The sequence below is a fragment of the Panthera onca genome, chromosome B1, assembly GCF_046562875.1.
Source record: "Panthera onca isolate mPanOnc1 chromosome B1, mPanOnc1 haplotype 2, whole genome shotgun sequence".
NCBI classification, from domain to species: Eukaryota; Metazoa; Chordata; class Mammalia; order Carnivora; family Felidae; genus Panthera; species Panthera onca.
Window position 1 is genome coordinate 179,611,445 of NC_138342.1, and position 17,609 is coordinate 179,629,053.

The 17,609-nt window shown below is 37.9% G+C and overlaps 1 protein-coding gene across 10 annotated transcripts in view; it reads right to left on the reverse strand.

The window, feature by feature from the left end:
- DLC1 (DLC1 Rho GTPase activating protein) overlaps positions 1–17,609 on the reverse strand; it is a 514,092-nt gene that overhangs the window by 181,794 nt on the left and 314,689 nt on the right. For 2 of the 10 annotated variants that reach the window (XM_060653099.3, XM_060653105.3), the window contains exon 1: positions 2,145–2,451. The exons of the other annotated variants lie outside the window; for them this stretch is intronic. In XM_060653099.3, coding sequence (XP_060509082.1) covers positions 2,145–2,283 — 139 coding nt within the window. In that variant the 5' untranslated portion in view covers positions 2,284–2,451. Of the gene's footprint in view, positions 1–2,144; positions 2,452–17,609 lie in introns of those variants that run through there. 10 annotated transcript variants of the gene reach the window in all.

Sequence of the window (17,609 nt, forward strand, 5' to 3'; positions counted from 1 at the left end):
AGGGGAGGCATGAAAAGGGCCAAGTCCCCAGTAATCAGTCAGTTGTGGTAGCCAAAATTCTTTCTTTTCAAGTATAGTACCTGGATTTGCTACTGTGCAAACTGCCTAAGAGGTCAATATATATCAAAAAAAAAAAAAAAAAAAAAAAAAGAAAAGAAAAGAAAAAGAAAAACTATGCAACATAAAGAATTTCTTTCTTGGGTGGACATAGACAGCTAAAGTCCTGTTTGCTGTTAGAGCTGTGAAATGCTTAATTTTCCCCACATATAAAAAGTAACCATTTTTCTTTAAGTGGCTATTTTTCTTTAAGATGCTCCATTTTTGGCCACATAGAGACTCTGTGTGTGTGTGTGTGTGTGTGTGTGTATACACACATAGGCAAATACACACACACACACACACACACACACACACACACACAGACGAATGACAAGACAGAGGCAGCAACTTTCCAGGGATAATATCCTTATTCTAGGAGGCCAATAGCTGTCAAAAACCTCATCATTTATGAAAATATAAGGGGAAGCAGGAATGTTTGATTTAGTCTTACTCTCAAAACACCAAACCACAAGATATTTTTGTGTTACCTTTAGTAAGACATTGTTTGTGGAACCTTTCCATTTGTGACAATGGCTTCGTCAAATAAGACAACAATGAAGGAAACACTTTTGCTTTGAAAGGGCCAACCAATTATAGTTGTAGACTTTATACTCCTATATCTTAGTTCTTACACTTCCTCTAGCCAATTGCAAACTGTTATCACCAGATAACACAGCTTAAAAAAAAACTTATTGGAATGTTGGGTTTCTTAAAGGTTTTATTTTTCTAAAGCCATCATAAAATGGTTACATTTAAAATCTTTTGCTAAAGATTTATCCTAAAGCCATCATAAAATGGTTACATTTAAAATCTTTTGCTAAAGATTTATCCTAAAGCCATCATAAAATGGTTAAATTTAAAATCTTTTGCTCTCTCTCTCTCTTACTTTCTGATTAGACTTGACATTGTTTACTCTGTCCTATACTGGGCAATATTATCTGGTTTAACAAGGAGAAAGATTTTCACGAGCATTTAGGACAAGCTTACAGCCTATAAGGGGATATAACTAGCATGTTATCTTCATAATCTGTCTTATCACAATCACCAACCTTAAATTTCCCCTCTTCAAGTCATGTCAAGGCTATTAGGTGAAAGCCAAATGACCTTTTGCCAATAACACACAGCACAGAAATCTGTTGACACTTGGAGGCCACTTGTAATATTGTTAACAATTCAGAACTTCATACGGATATGAAAAACAACTGGATTAACCAAAAAGGTTAAGATGATATCATTTCTGACCCACTCACATAGATGATATCAATACAGAGACTTACAGAGCAAACAACATGGAGCCATGAAACAGGACTAGGATACCTTTCCTGAATTCAGGAAGATTATTTTATTGCAAAATGCTATATCAATTCGTATTCTTAATACCAGGATCAGGCAGAAGTTCCTGTTTCTTTAGTGTACCCCTTAAAACACAGTCTGCCATTTGGCTGGTGTCACATGAGCCCAAGTACGTTTGAATTGCACCACTGTATTTGTGTTTTATTATATTTCAAACGCCTGCCTCCAGCATACCTGACACCCGCTTGGAACTCAGAGCAGCTCCAGGCTGCCAGAGGAAATACCAGCAGGCTCTCACAGGGCAGGGCAGATTACTCCACTGACACACAGCCCTTCCAGGCCCCTCTCTTGCAGGGACCAGGCCACCTCGGGCCAGACCAGCCGCACGGCGGACCCCCACCAGCACAGCAGAGCTCCGTGCTTCTGCCTGAAGCTGCTCATCACGACTGCTTTCCTGACACTCAAAACGACCTTGCTTCTCTTTCCAAGGTTAAAAGAAACCACCCCCCCCACACCTCTCATAAAACCTTATCTAGAAATAATCAGACCAGAAACCAGAGAGGCATTAGAGAAAAAAACATCCCAGAAATGCTAAATACCAGAGCAAGGGAGATGGAAATCATTGCCACGGCAGGGAGGAACTTTATCCAGCCGATGAGATCATTAATTATCCGAGTTAATATCTGCGTCCGTGTATGGAACTGTTTTCCTTTTAATACCTCTCATCCCACCCTCCCCCATTCGCCCCTCACCTGCCAGCCTTCTGTCTCTGGTGTTTTTCCAAATGACATCCAGGGCTCTAGCCGTGGAGTCTCGGATGTGATCGCTAAAGGACCTCCGGAGAGGGGCTCTCAGGGGCCGAGCCATCACGTGGGCCTCGGGGTCCCCCATCCACCCGCCAGGGACTTCAGCGCAGCCCTGACGTCGCGACCATGCCGCTCTCCTCCCGCCGGTGTCCTCCGGCGGCTGCGGGCCGTCGCTGCGCGGGGCGGCCGGGCTGCGTGCGCGCCGGGCCCGGGGGCGAGCCGCCGGCGAGCCCTGCGCCCTCAGGATCCCGGCATTGCGGCTCGCACTGCGGCCCGGGAAGCGCCGACTGCAGGCGGCCTCCTGGACCGCCGCCAAGCGCGCGCGGCTGCCACATCTGGAAAGGCTTACAAATGAGCCAGCGACACGCTCGCGCAGCGCCCGGGCTGCCTTCGTGGCTATCTAGATGATTCTGGCTTCCTGTGTAATCCAATAACTTGACTTGGTACATGCTCGGCCGTTCGTCTATTCAATAACTTGAATAGACGTCTCCTTCCCGGGCAATCCAGGTAACCTTGCACTTGTGAAGGGGAAGGCAGAGCAGGAGGCAAAAAAGCGAGGGAAGGGGGGGGGCGGGTGGCGGCAGGTAGAGGTCTCTTCAACTTCCAGTAAATTCTCATTCACATTTGCATTTGATGGACTCGCTGTGTTTTACTAAGTCAAGGTTTTCGATGAGGCCGTTTATGACAGAGAAAGGTCAACCTTTAGCTGTTGGTTTGGGAAGGAAAATATGGCTGTCATCGGCATCCTACACATCAGTCTGGATTCTCTAGGAAATGGATACCTGAGTTTTAAAGGAAACATTAATCATCTCCTCATACCTCCCCTCTAACTATGCTTCTACTTACATTAGGTGGTTTCATCATATCATTCTAGGTTTTGCCTCTCAATAGGGTTCAACTGTCCCCTGGTTTTGAGAATCTTTTGGTTCCAAATGAGCAAACTTCATAATTATAATTGCACATCAAAAACTCTCCCCCAAAGAATAAAAAAAGTGCCAAGCACCATGAAATCAAAATATGGGCCAAATGTTTCTTTGACAAGATACGTTTTTGAGTTTCTGAAATCTATTTCTTTCCAATGAATTTGGCCGATTCTCTGCTTTTTAATGCAGTATTAATCCTCTCTTTTCTCACTATCCCCTAAATGCCATCTTTTAACTTTCAAGGTTTGGCATGGAGGCTTACTATTGGCATCACATAGTATCTAAGGGCCAGTTCATAACCTTTGCAAAATTAGATAATGCTGTAAAAGCACTTTGTAAATTGCAAGGTACCATGTGAATGCTAATTATTATCATAATTATTTTTATATGAAATCATTTTCAGCCCACACTGATCTCCTGAGTCTCCAGATTTCTACAGCATGCATCCTCTTTCTCATCAACTTTGACAACTTAATTATACAAGGGACGATAATTACAATAGTGTGACTGTGCTTACTAGTTATAACACTTGTACCACTACTTATTAGCAACCCACGAGTTTTCAATCATATTGTTCCCAAATTGTTAAAGCTTATGAGTCTCTCCAACTGAGAATGTGCATGTCAGTAGATATTGTCTTCTTTGCCTTATCATTGGGCTGGACATAGATGAGGAGGCAACAAGTGCTAACTGCTGTTATGTAGACCTCTGTCCCTGTGGGGGGTCAATTCCGAGAGAAAATTCTCCATTAAAAAAATCTCAAAAAATCTGATTGCCCAATACATGGCTCGATTTTAAAACAAAGTACCCTGGGGGCGCCTGGGTGGCTCAGTCGGTTAAGCGGCCGACTTCGGCTCAGGTCATGATCTCACGGTCAGTGAGTTCGAGCCCCGCGTCGGGCTCTGTGCCGACAGCTCAGAGCCTGGAGCCTGTTTCAGATTCTGTGTCTCCCTCTCTCTGACCCTCCCCTGTTCTGTCTCTCTCTGTCTCAAAAAGAAACAAACGTTAAAAAAAATTAAAAAATAAATAAATAAAACAAAGTACCCAAAGTCTGTGTGTGTGTGTGCGCGTGCGAGCGTGCACGTATTTGTTTCTCCTTCAAAGAGGTCTGAGCACTGTGAAACAGGTTGACTCATTTTCTGGTCAGGCTGAACAAGGCAGATCTGTTTGTAGATGAATATTATGAAGTAACCATAGGACAACTAGTGAGCCACACTCTATGCCAGGCATGGGAAAGTTGAGGATGAATAAGATGTCAACTCTGTCTTTGAGGAGAGATCACACTGACCACAAATAATTTCAAAATAGTGTCATAAGTTCTAGGATAGACGCATGTACAAAGCATACAGGAGCAAAAAGAAGGAAAGGTAGCTTAGATTCCCAATTACTCGTAAGTACTGACCTCACCTAAATTTCCAGGATGGATTTACAGCATGCAACCATTCCTAGCATGAATATCAACCACGGATTGTATGAGTTATGCAAAGTGACAGAGTGTAATGAAATTGAAGTCTTTCTACACCTAAACACAGAAAGGGAAAAGGGAGCAACAAAGGGAAACAGCATTAATTGAGTACCTATGATGTACCAAAACCTCTTCTAGCACTGTAGATAGATAGACCTCCATGGACACAGACCCTTATAGGTGTTATTATCTCCTCCTCAGAGATGAGGAAATTGGAGGGCAGAGAAAGAGATTTGAGAAAGGTCAGGTAGTAACTGGCAGATCCAGGATTCACACCCAGAGCTGTCTGCGTCCAAAGCTCATTAGCTTCCCAATCAACTGGATTGTTCATAAATTAATGACAGTGATGACAATGACCCATTAGTGTTTATCTAGGGTTAGCTGATACCAAGCTATGGGCCAAAGCTCTTTAATCTTAGCTAAATAAAATCACCACAGGGTCCATGGTGTGGAAGAAGCCTGAGTCTCAGATGGGTTTTAGAAGATCCCACCTATGAAAATTGAAGGGCAGTGAGCAAGAGAACCAAGGCCTGGTCAACACATATTGCTTAATGATAGGGCACTCAGGTCTGATCTCCAAGGTGTTCCAGAATACCCTCCTTCTTCTCTGTGACCCTCTCTTTCAAAGACAATAATACTAGTATTTCGCTGAAGTGCATCTCAGCAGGTATTGAAAAAGCCTACTTATTTTAAGCACAGGTTCCATTAGGTAGAACAGTCCATGGACCTAACCTAAGAAGTTATTATATTAAAAAAAAAAAAAAAAAAAGGAAACCTTACCAACATAAATGTAACTTTTATTGACAGATGATTGGAGAAAGGGAGCATAGCCAAATGTTTTTGAGCAAGGTGGGCTTTAATTATTGATTTTACTGTATTCCAAAGTAGGGCTGGCAACTTGTTACCTTATTTCTGAAAGCTCATTAAATTCAAATTTCATTGTGAATATATTTCAACTCCTTGCAAATGAGTCTCAGCCACATATCATGGGAATGATGTAAAAACACTGATACAGTGTAAATTTTAAATTATTTTTTTTTGTTTTCTGTATTTATTGGCCAATAGAAGAAATGTTATATGCAGAAAAAGTGCTTTTCAAAATCTACTGTTTATAGAATAATTCCTCAAGTTTTATTCCCACAAGTTCCAAATAACCCAAGTGTCTTCTGAGAGATAGAGACAGTATGCCATAGTTAATGTTATCTCAGCTTGGCAGATGGGGAAAGTGGGAATATGAGAAATCTGTTGATTTCTTTCAAGATCCTCCTGGGAATTATAAGAGAAATGAGAAGAGCAACATTATGCTTTGATTACTTCTCAGTTCCTTATTGTGATAAAGGGCCAGTTTCAGCCATTGGTGGGGCTTTCTGACCTGGGGGACTCTTGTTTGTGTTAAGCTACAGACTATGGCTCAAATATGTCCCTAATATTTTCCATCTAAGAAAACTATTCCACTTTGGTAATGTATTATAGATTTTATCTAATTTTCTGTAATTGATAAATTTTGTCTTCTTATTGAGAACAAAAATTTTTAACTTTATAGTCTTTCTAGGTCCCATACGCTTTGATCTAATGCTAGAGAAAACTTATTTTTCAAGCCTGTGTAGCATAAATCCACTTTGATCTTATGGCCACTCTTATTTGCCGATGCAACTCATTTAAGCCTCTTTTGAAGTAATTAGAGCAGTAGGGCTACCCAAAGTGCTGGTAGGTTCTTTCAAAATAGTATGAATAATGATGGGAAATGAAATGTTTATTAAGAGTCAATACCATGCTCAGATCTGGGTCTTTGGAACAGGAAGGAAATTATTAAAACCCCATTTGGTTGAGCCCCATGAGAGATCGAGCCCCTGCAACAGGACAACTGATTTAGTGAATGACAGTGCCTACCCTGGCATAACAGATCTCCCTAAAGGGCTGTAACACCACAAAAGGAGTTCTCCACTGTGTATCTAAGTATCCAAAAGCCCACGACAAGAATTTATAGTATGAAGCTTCTGTAACTCTGAGGAATATATAAGTAGTTTCTGTTTTTCCAATGAATAATACCTAGCGTGTAGGTTACATGCTGCCGATATCTGCTTTCATTCTGAATTTTGTTTATTTAACATGACTCTATTGAGTATATTTGCTCTGGTGGAAGTGGCAATTGTATTTGTTAGTGTGCTTCTATAATTGGAACTCTAAGGATTACACTCAGTTTGGTTGAGAATCTCCTCTACGATAAATTGTTAAATATTTTCAACCAAAGTGTTCAAGGCAAGGTTGTTTACACTATCAATTAGGTATGTAGTGATGCTTGGGAGACCAATAGACCACAACGACAATTTTCTTCAAATTGCTGATCTCTGACCTGAGGACAGACAAGAGTCTCCTTGGAAGGCAAGAAGAAAATCTTGGAATATTCATCTACTTATATAGCTGTTTATATATTTCTATTTTTCGAATATACAGAGCATACAAGTATAGTGATTTATGGATAAAGTTTATAAATCAATGTATACATTGGGGTTCTGTGCTCAGAAAGTTTTAGTGATGGGAGTTAACAATCAAAGATATTCAGAGACTATTTCTCTGCAACTACTGATATATACCCAAATCACACTATCTGTCAGAATAAAAGCAACTTGTTGGGGGGAATACTGTTGAATAAGGAGAAAGGGTGCACTAAAATAAGAAGCAAATAGAAGGAAAGAAAAAGATTCTTTTCTTCCTGACTGACACAATGACACCTTCTTTCCTTTTTAACTACTGAATTTCATTACTAACTAGACTTTCTGAAACAAAGTTCTTCACCTGGGCTGAGAAAAGTCACCTTGCCTCTGAGAAAGGAAACTGCTACATACTGAATATTTTCATTCTCCTCCAAATTCATATGATGAAAACTAATCCTCAATGTGATAGTATTAGAAGGTGGGGCCTTTGGGAAGTGATTAAGTCATGAGAGTTGAGCCATCATGAACGGGATTAGTGCCCTATAAAAGAGAATTTGGGGTATTCCTTGCCTTTTCTCCATGCGAGGGCTCAGCAAGAAGATGGTCTCTGGCAATCAGGAAGTAGGTTATCACCAGACACCAAATCTGCGGGCACCTTGATCTTCGACTTCGTTGCCTCTAGACTGTGAGAAAACAAATTTCTGTTGTTTGCAAGCCACCTGGTCTCCGGCATTCTGTTGAAGCAGACCAAATAGACTAAGGCAGAGACAGACCTTATTTCAGTCCTGCCCCTTGACAGCCTTGTGATCTTGGAACAGTATTTTCACGATTGCTGGAAAGGGGATTGACTAGATCCCTGATTCTGGTCCAAAGCGGGAGACAGAAGTAAAGGGTACAGAATCACACAGGATGGGGCCTGTCCTACTGAAGTGGAACAAGAAAGTTTACAACTCTACTGGCGTAGGTGGTCTCATTCCACTTCTCAAAACTATCTCCACAGAATCTAATCTATCAGTAAATTAATTGGCCATTTTAATACTGTCCTCAAGCTATTTTCAAGTTGCTTTGAATATGTTTCTTTGGAGTTGTTCATTTGTTTATTTTGCTTTACTTGTCTCTCAATTATTTCCTTTCCATTTTCTGTTGATTAGTTGACTCTGGTTTTCTACACTGGAAATTTTGGCAGAAAGACAGGAAAGAAAAGGTGCTAGAGAATGGGAAGAGGAAGTAGTGATGCTCCCAGAATTTTTTTTTAATGGAATGATTTCAGATTTTCTCCTATGTCATGATTTCAGAACGTTAAAATACTTTTAATTCTATAGAAATATCAACAAGGATGCATCACCAATACTAGTACTAAAGAAATAATTCACCCAAAATTTATGTTGCCTTAGCAAAGAATAGGATATCTACTGGTAAAATAAATTTTAGACACAGTTAAGTTTAGGAGGAAATAATTTCCTTGCTCTTATTTTTCATTTTCTTCTATTCTTCCTTTTGTCATTTTATTCTTCTATTATTCATTCTTCACAATATAAAATTCCAGTACATTATGAATTAAAGGAGTCCAACATTATGACACAGAATTACAGTGATGTAATTTCTCTCCAAAGATTTACAGTATGACTATCTGAATTGCTTTTAAATTGTACATATTTCAATTCATACTAGTTTTGTATGTATCTTTATATTGAGGTTAGAACCAAAAAAATCAATCTTTTGTGGATTCTGAATTATAAGACTTCTGAGAAACAAAACTAAATACTCAAATGCTTTATTTTACCTTCATGTAAACTCACTGCCACAAGTTTCCTTAAAGAATGTCAGATGTGGTTATCCTTTGGATTATAACAATTATCAATAACCTCTAATAACATGCTATGCTAATAATAAAATCAAAAGCAATTTGGGATAATGGCTGAATGGTGTACTCAAGCATATACATTCAGCAATAGTTTCAAAGTCAGACAACTAGGAACACAAATATTTTCTATGTTAATATAACCTATTGATAATTAGGTTAATGTAACCTAATTATACCTTTTCAACAATATTACTAATAAATGTTATTTATTTAGAGGACCCAAAACACTGCTAGTAACAGCTGGTTTGAATGTTTTCATAAAAAGTTATTTTACAGGTTGCCTGAACTTTTGTCCATGAAAGGATTCTGATGATATACCCCACGCCCTCCCCCCCCCCATACAACAAATACAAAATAATGTTTTTCAGAAATTGCACGTAGGTAATTCAGGACTGTGACTTCTGAAAGAGGGTAAAAGGAAATAGATGAGCTCTACCATTGCTACAGCTTACTGCTTTAAGGGTATTTTCTGGTCACAGAGTGTAGAGAGGAAAACCAAACATAATCTGAGAATCTTGAGGTGACAGAGATCAGAGTTTATGGAGACTGAGGCAGTTAGAATTTGCAGGTCAGACTACCAAAGGAAAGAGAGCAACATAGTGAGTTCTGCAGATCCGCAGAGGAGTCTCCCCAAGCCTTTGACTGAATACTGATCTGCACAGGTGTAGAAGGAACTTTCCCAAATTTGAGAAAGAAGTAATGGAAGTCAACAGGCAGATAACACCCCGGCGCTCACACAGGGCTGCAATTAGTTTCTGTTTCCACCAGTCAGCATGAGGAGACCTCATGTAATATGGAGTATTAGATAGAATCCCTAGAAGAGTCGTGCCTCAGTAGTGGCACTAAATTAGTTCTGCTCTGGACCTGCTAGCAGAAGAAAGGAAGTAATAAAGAGAAGAAATCATTGAAATTGAAAACAAACAACAGAGATTAAAAGATGGTTCTTTGGATAGATCAACAAAATTGATTAATCTCTAGTCAGATTAACTAGAAAGAAAAAGTGAATTTAATAGGATTCAAGGTTAATATACAAAAATCAATTGTATTTCCGTATGTTAACAATGAACATTGCTAAATCTCATTTACAACATGATCAAAAAATATGAAATACTTAGAGATAAATTTAACAAATATGCGTGCCAAAACATATACATGAATGGTTTGTAAAACACTGCTAACAGCAATTAATTACCTGAATAGAGAGATATACCATGTTCATGGATTTTAAGACTTATACAAGAACTTTTGTGGCCTTAAGTGAGACAAAGCTTTCTTAGGACCCAATATGCATCAATCATTTTAAAAAAAAGGATAAATTGAACAAAAAAGACTTTGCTCTTTTAAAAACACTGCAAGGGAAAGAAAAAGTCAAGCCACTGGCTAGGAGAAAATATTTACAAAACATATACCCAGAATATATAAAGATCCCTATAATTCAACTTAACAAAAAGACAAATAATCAGATTTTAACAAATGGGCAAAAATTTTGAAATAACACTTTACAAAAGAAGGTATAAGATGACTAATAAGTACATGAAGATACACAATCTCATTAGTCATTAGGGAAATGCAAATTAAAGACACATTGAGGTACCAATGTACCTCTGAAATGTGGTACATTCACATTCAGTGGTACACACTGAAATGAAAAAGACTAACCCTATCAAGTGTTGGATAGGATGTGGGACAACTGGAATTCTTATATATTGCTGGTGGGAACGTAAAATGGTTTAACCAATTTAAAAGTCTGGAAGTTTCTTATAAGGTTAAACATACCCTTACCAACTAAATCCACTCAGGTATTAGTCAAAAGAAATGATAACATACGTTTGCACAAATACTTGTAAGATAATAGTGACAGCACCTTTGTCCACTTACAGGTAACTCTATAAAAGGCACAACTATAGTGCCAGACACGAGCTCAGTGCTTGCTAGAGGCTGAGGATGCGGGTGGGGGGTGGGGGTGGTGGCGGCGGGTAGAGTGAGATTCACTATAACGTACATGAGAGCTATTTTGAAGGTGATGAAAAAAAGCAAAATGATAAACAGTAAATATTTTCAACATAAATAACCAAATAAGTGTTAATGTCCATAATAAATCACTTCTACAAATAAAAAAAAAAGCAAAATAGAAACAACCCAACCGAAAAAAATCAATGGATTTTATTTTACAGAATACATAGAGGTGACAGAATTGGGAAACAGAAGTTCAGGGTTCAAATTTTGATATCACTGAAAATTCTGGGATAAAAAGCAAATCATCGGAGCTCTGGATCTTTGAGAATCAGATGTAAGTCTTCGCAGAGAGGTGGGGAGGAATCTGCTGCTTAGAGAACGATCATTGGCTCGGAGCATGTATGGAATGTATATATGGAAATGATATCCCAGTACTGTGCTACTGGGTCAAATTGTATGAGAGTTTTATAATAAGGCACTTAAGATATTATCAATAATAAAATTTATTTATTTATTTATTTATTTATTTATTTATTTATTTATTTAATATTTATTTATTTTTGTGAGAGAGAGAGAGAGAGCACAAGCAGGGGACAGACAGACAGAGAGGGAGACAGACAGTCCAAAGCAGGCTCCATGTGACAGCCCAACATAGGGCTTGAACCCACGAACTGTGAGATCATGACCTGAGCCAAAGTTGTACACTCAACAAACTGAGCCACCTGGTGCCCCAATAATAAAGTTTATTTGAATGATATCACAAAAAGACTCATTCTATATTGGATAATTATTAGTATAATTTCACACAATGTTATTAGTATTGGCATATTATTAGCCAAAGCAATAAAAATATTTCAACTCAATGATAGATTACTATTGGATTGCACTATTGTATTAGGATATGTTATTTGTATGGATACATATTCCTTTCCAAGGCACCTAATGGAATCTTAAAAAGTGATTATTTAAGTAAACAGGTATCCTGCTAACATTAGCAGAAAAAGAACATGTAACTTTCATAGTCTCTTTCTGATAAGTAGTAAGACAAAAACCTCTTTGCAAATATTTGAAGCAAGAAAAAACAACAGGAAAGAAAATGAAACTCTTACTCTTCTGGCTGGCATACAAAAAGCTAAAGGAAGACAAGTCAGGAGAAGAAAGTAAAAAGAAGAGCCGGGAAAGGGAAAAATAGTACTATTAAGGGAGATGCAACATCACTACTCATTTGCATAGGTTATGCTGTACAGGAAGTGGCAATCTGTAAACTTCACCTGAAAAAAGGAATCTGCAGAGAAAGTCGAGCGTACTCTCACTGAAGAAAAAAAGCAGATGACAATGGGCAGTGGAGATTGCTAGAAAGTGCTTCTTTTAGACAAAATCCTTTCCCTTCCTTTCCCTCCTTTTTTTCCAGTTGTGGGGGGGGAGGGCACCCTCATTAATAGATAGAAGAAATATGGTGCCTGCACTGCTTCCCTAATCTTGAATGGGAGACTCAGGAGGTTCTGACCCTAATTTTTCCTCACACTCACTACTGGCTTGGCCTTCATGGTCTTTGAGACTTTTCAATGTGTGGCCAATGGCTGGCCAGAATCTGGATGAATGGTCAGGGATGAGCACAGAAATCTAGAGGAAGCATTTAGAAACTTCTTATAGTAGTTGGACAGAGTAATTTTATGTCTATTGAATCTAATGATAAAACACTTTTCTTTCTCTTTTTTATGTTTTTGCTTTTTTCCCCTCAGTTTTATTTTCTAGGACTCTATTTTTATTATATTTTAAAATGGTATGTGTCACCAGAAGAGTGAAAAAAAAGGTCACCATAAACAGGTTAGGAACTTTGCTCTAAATATATGCATAAAATATGTAGAGATAATAATTGCTTGAGTATTTCAATGGGTGTTCATTTAGCTCTCGTGTATCTAGATGGATAGAAAAGGTAAAATCACTGTTTTGTGAATTATTTAATCAGCCTCTGAATTAAACAATTGTTGATGGAGCACCTGGGTGGCTCAGTCGGTTAAGTGTCCGACTTCGGCTCAGGTCATGATCTCACAGTCCGTGAGTTCGAGCCCCCCGTTGGGTTCTGTGCTGACAGCTCAGAGCCTGGAGCCTGTTTCGGATTCTGTGTCTCCCTCCCTCTCTGACCCTCCCCCATTCATGCTCTGTCTCTCTCTGTCTCAAAAATAAATAAACGTTAAAAAATATAAACAATTGTTGGTATTTGCACATTTCTTACTATTTGTTATTTATGTGGAAGAACAACATAGTAAGCAGTTTTGATATCTCAAGCTGGAAATTGGAAAAAAATGTTGAAAGGAAATGGAAGCATTTTTGCCTTTGGAGCTTCATGCACAGTGAGTGGTTCACATCTGGTACCAAGACTATAGATCATCAGTGATGTAAGAACACTGAAAACTGAAATATTCAAAGAAAAACAAAGGATGGATGGTGGCAGGAAACAGCACAGGCCATTTTGTCATTTAAGTGTAAAATATGATTATTCTAAAGTAAACCTTTTTATCTAGCTAGTTTTTAGGAAATGGTTAGCATTTCTTAGGATGATGATTTGCTCTAAAATCAGAAAACTGGAGATCTTTAGAAGCAGCTATTTTCATTAGTTCTCTAAACTCATATATCTCTTCTTTATCTCCATGATGTCACTTGGTTGAATTATAATAAAGCAGAATTCATTTTTTAAAAGCATATCACCAAAAGCAAAAGCATAACTCAAAAGTTTCTGACTTTTTTTCTAACCTCATTTACTAAATCCCCTGTAATAGCTACATATTAAAAGTCATATCTACATATTAAAAGTCCTTACAAATAGTGATCATAGTTATCATCTAATGGGTTTCTGGTATTGTAGTACATCATCTAAAAAATGATTTCTGTTTCTTTTTCCTTTACTACTGACTACAGAGTTAAGAATAAGGATGTCTAGATCTTTGCAACTGGGGTAATACCACTGATTAATTTAATAGGATTTACTATTCTTAGTAAAAATTAGAATCACTCTCCAAGGCCTGATGAGTCTGGACCCATCCCATTTTTCCAGTTTTCTCTTCTCCCAAACACACACTCCGTGCTCCAGCTGGCTGGGCTGCACAATTGCATCACCCTGCCGTGTGCATTCCCACTGTTCTAACTTTGCCAACACTGTTTTCCATGCCTAGAATTGCCTTTGATCTCCCTTTCCAGTTTTTCAAGGCTTTTATTTCACCCTTATCTTCTCTGGACCGTTCCAGACCAGGTGACCTCTTTTAGCTCACTGTTTCAAGTGTCTTGAGCATCTTGCCACTTAGTTGTTACCACGAAGTTGCTCAGCAGGCTGGAAGCATTCTCAAGGGATGTGTTCTCAAGGTCTACACCAAGGAAGTTCCTAGACAACTCAACCGGAGGAGCAGGCAGAGCAGCGCTCATCAATATCACTTGTTCCTAGTCCTTTTTCCCTTGGCCCCGGGCTCTCAGCTTTCGAGTGGAGGAGGGAAGAAGTGAGGGAGAAAGATGGTAGGGAAGAGAACTGGACAGGCTGACGTTTGGCTGCACTTGCACTAGCCTGGAGCAGGGAGAATACATTCCATGAAGGGCAAGCTGAGGACTGTAACCTTACTGAAGAATTAGAACATTTATATCAGTTTTCAGCAATATGTGGTAATGAGTTTTCAGGGTCACTTGCGCTGTTTCTAGGATTACCAAGTTGGAAATTAGGTAATGTTTGTGTCATTACCCCATGTCCCTCCCTGAACATCTTCACACCTGCCGTCTCTTCCTTTTCCCTAAGGCATTCGTGTGACTGTCCAGAGTTACTGCCGCATGCTGGATTACCCCTTCACCCCCAATGTCCTCCATTTCACAGAGTTCAGAATTCTGTCATACAAGCTCTCGATAATACCTGCTGGGCTATTCCGAGAGGAAGTTTAGCCTAGGAGAAGAGGAGGAAATAGAGAGCCGTGGAAAAATTTATACATAAAACAAGGACCTGGTCCAAGCAAACATCTATTTATTGAATGTGAGTGAACCTACTTACTGATATTCAGTTTCTCATTGCATAGTCTCTGTTCTCTTTTTCTCTTCCTATCATGTCTGCAGATGGGATTATTTCCACTGCTATATATTTTTTGCTCAATTTATTTAAACTAAAAAAATCCACCCATTTCTCCCACCCCTAACCCCCACCTCTGGCAAACACCAGTCTGTTCTATTCTCTGTTATTCTCCGCGTCCATGTATATATAAAGTATTCCACATATAAGAGATCATACAATATTTGTCTTTCTTCATCTGACTTACTTCACATAGCATAATGCCTTGAGGTCCATCCATGTTGTGGCAAATGGCAAGATTTCTTTTTTTATGGCTGAGTAATATTCCATTGTACATATATCCATTTGTCCATTGATAGGTTATTTACATATCTTGGCTATTATAAATAATGCTGCAATGAACATGGAGGTGCATATATCTTTTTAAATTAATATTTTCATTATTTTTAATATAAATACCCTGAAGCAGAATTACTGGATCACATGGTAGGTCTATTTTTAATTTTTTGAGGAACCTGTTTCCCACAGAGGCTGTACCAATTTATATTCCAAGCAACAGTGCACAGAAAGTTCCCTTTTCTCCACATCCTTGCCAATACTTGTCATTTCTGCTCTTTTTGAGAATAGCCATTCTAACAGGTATGAGGTGATATCTCATTGCAGTTTTGATTAGCATTTCCCTGATGCTTAATGAAGTAGAGCATCTTTTTATATACCTATTGGTCATTTGCATGTCTTTTTTTGGGGAAAAAAAGTGTCTATTCAGATCTTCTACTCATTTTTTTAATTGAATTATTTATTTATTTATTTATTTATTTATTTATTTATTTATTTGCGATTGAGGTGTATGAGTTCTTTACATGTTTTGGATATTAGCTCTTTACCAATATAGGATTTGTAAATATTTTATCCCTTTCGGTAGGTTGCCTTTCCATTCTGTTGATGGTTTCCTTTGCTGTGCAGAAACTTTTTAACTTGATGTGGTTCTGCTTGTTTATTTTTGCTTTTGGGGTCAGATTCAAAAAAAATCATTGCTAAGACTTATGTGAAGGAGTTTACCACCTATGTTTTCTCCTAGGAGTTTTATGGCTTCAAGTTTTATATTTAAGTTTTTAATTCATTTCAAGTTAATTTTTGTGTACAGTGTAAGAAAGTGGTCCAGTTTCATTCTTTTGCATGTCGCTGTCCAGTTTTCCCAGAACTATTTGTTGAATAGACCATCCTTTCCCCGTTGTATATTCTTGGCCTATTTGTGGCATATTTATTGACCATATATTTAGAGGCTTATTTCTGGGCTCTCTGTTCTGTTCCATTGACCTATTTGTCTATTTTTATGCTGGTACTATACTGTTTCAATGACTATAGTTTTGTAACACAGTTTAAAATCAGGGAGGGTGATGTCTCTGGCTTTGTTCTTCCTGAAGATTACTTTGGCTATTTGGGGTCTTTTATATTTCCACACAAATTTTGGGACTAATTGTTCTACTTCTATGAAAAATGCCATTGGAATCTTGATAGGAATTGCACTGTCTACATGTTGCTTTGGGTAGTTATGGACATTTTAACAATATTAATTCTTCGAACCCATGAACGTGGAATATCTTTCTATTTATTTGTATCTTCTTCAATTTTTTGCATTAAGGTCTTGTAAGTTTTCAACATACAGGTCTTTCACCTTCTTGATTAAATTTATTCCTAGGTTTTTAAAATTATTTTTGATGTAATTTCAATGGGATTATTTTCTTAATTTCTCTGATAGCTCATTATTAGTGTATAGAAATGCAAGAGATTTTTCTGTATTAATTTTGTATCCTGAAACTTTACTGACCTCATTTATTAGCTCTAACCATTGTCTAATGCAGTTTTTAGGGTTCTCTACATATAATATCATGGTATCTGCAAATAGTGACATTTTTTTTTTCTTCCTTTCCAAAATGGATGCCTTTCATTTCTCCCCCCACAAAACCTTCCTGTTCTTCCTTCTTCTTCTGCCTAATTGCTCTGGCTAGGACGTCCAAATATGTTTACTGCTTTAAAATGTTGTTATATTTAACTGACTGGATAATGATTAAGTTGGCTAGTGGCAAATATGTGAAACTATATGAACATAATATGGCGTCTTTGATTACTCTGCTTGTTTAATAGACTTTTCATATGTATCTTTTCTCTCACTTTGACTGTATGCTCTTTGAGGATAGTGTCTTAAATATTTTTATAAGCCCAGTACACTATCTGGTAAAAAAAGACATTCAGAGATATTTCTGGTTATATTTATAAGAAAATATGACCTTTTACTAGCCATTCAGTGTCACGATCATTTGTCTTAAGCCTTAGGATTTTTTTATGCGGTACAAACTTTGAAGTATGTATTAAGATTATATGCATGTGGAGGAAGAATAACCAGAAAACTTTCACTGACATGAACCAGTGATGCCTCAAACTTTATTTGGACTAGAACTCTCTGGAGAGTATATTACCTTTAAGATTCTTGAGTCTATGAGACTCTGAGTCAGTAGGCCTGGAGGCACCTAGGAATCTGAATTCTTAAACAAGCATTCTAGAAAATTATGATGCACATTTTAATAAACATTGCATTAAAAAGCTATGCTTTTATTTTCAAATTAAAAATGCCATTTTCTTTCAAACAAAAAATAATTGAGTGTCCTTTATGTGCAGGAATTTAAAAACAAACTAGACGTGGGTTTTATTATATAATAGAATAAGCC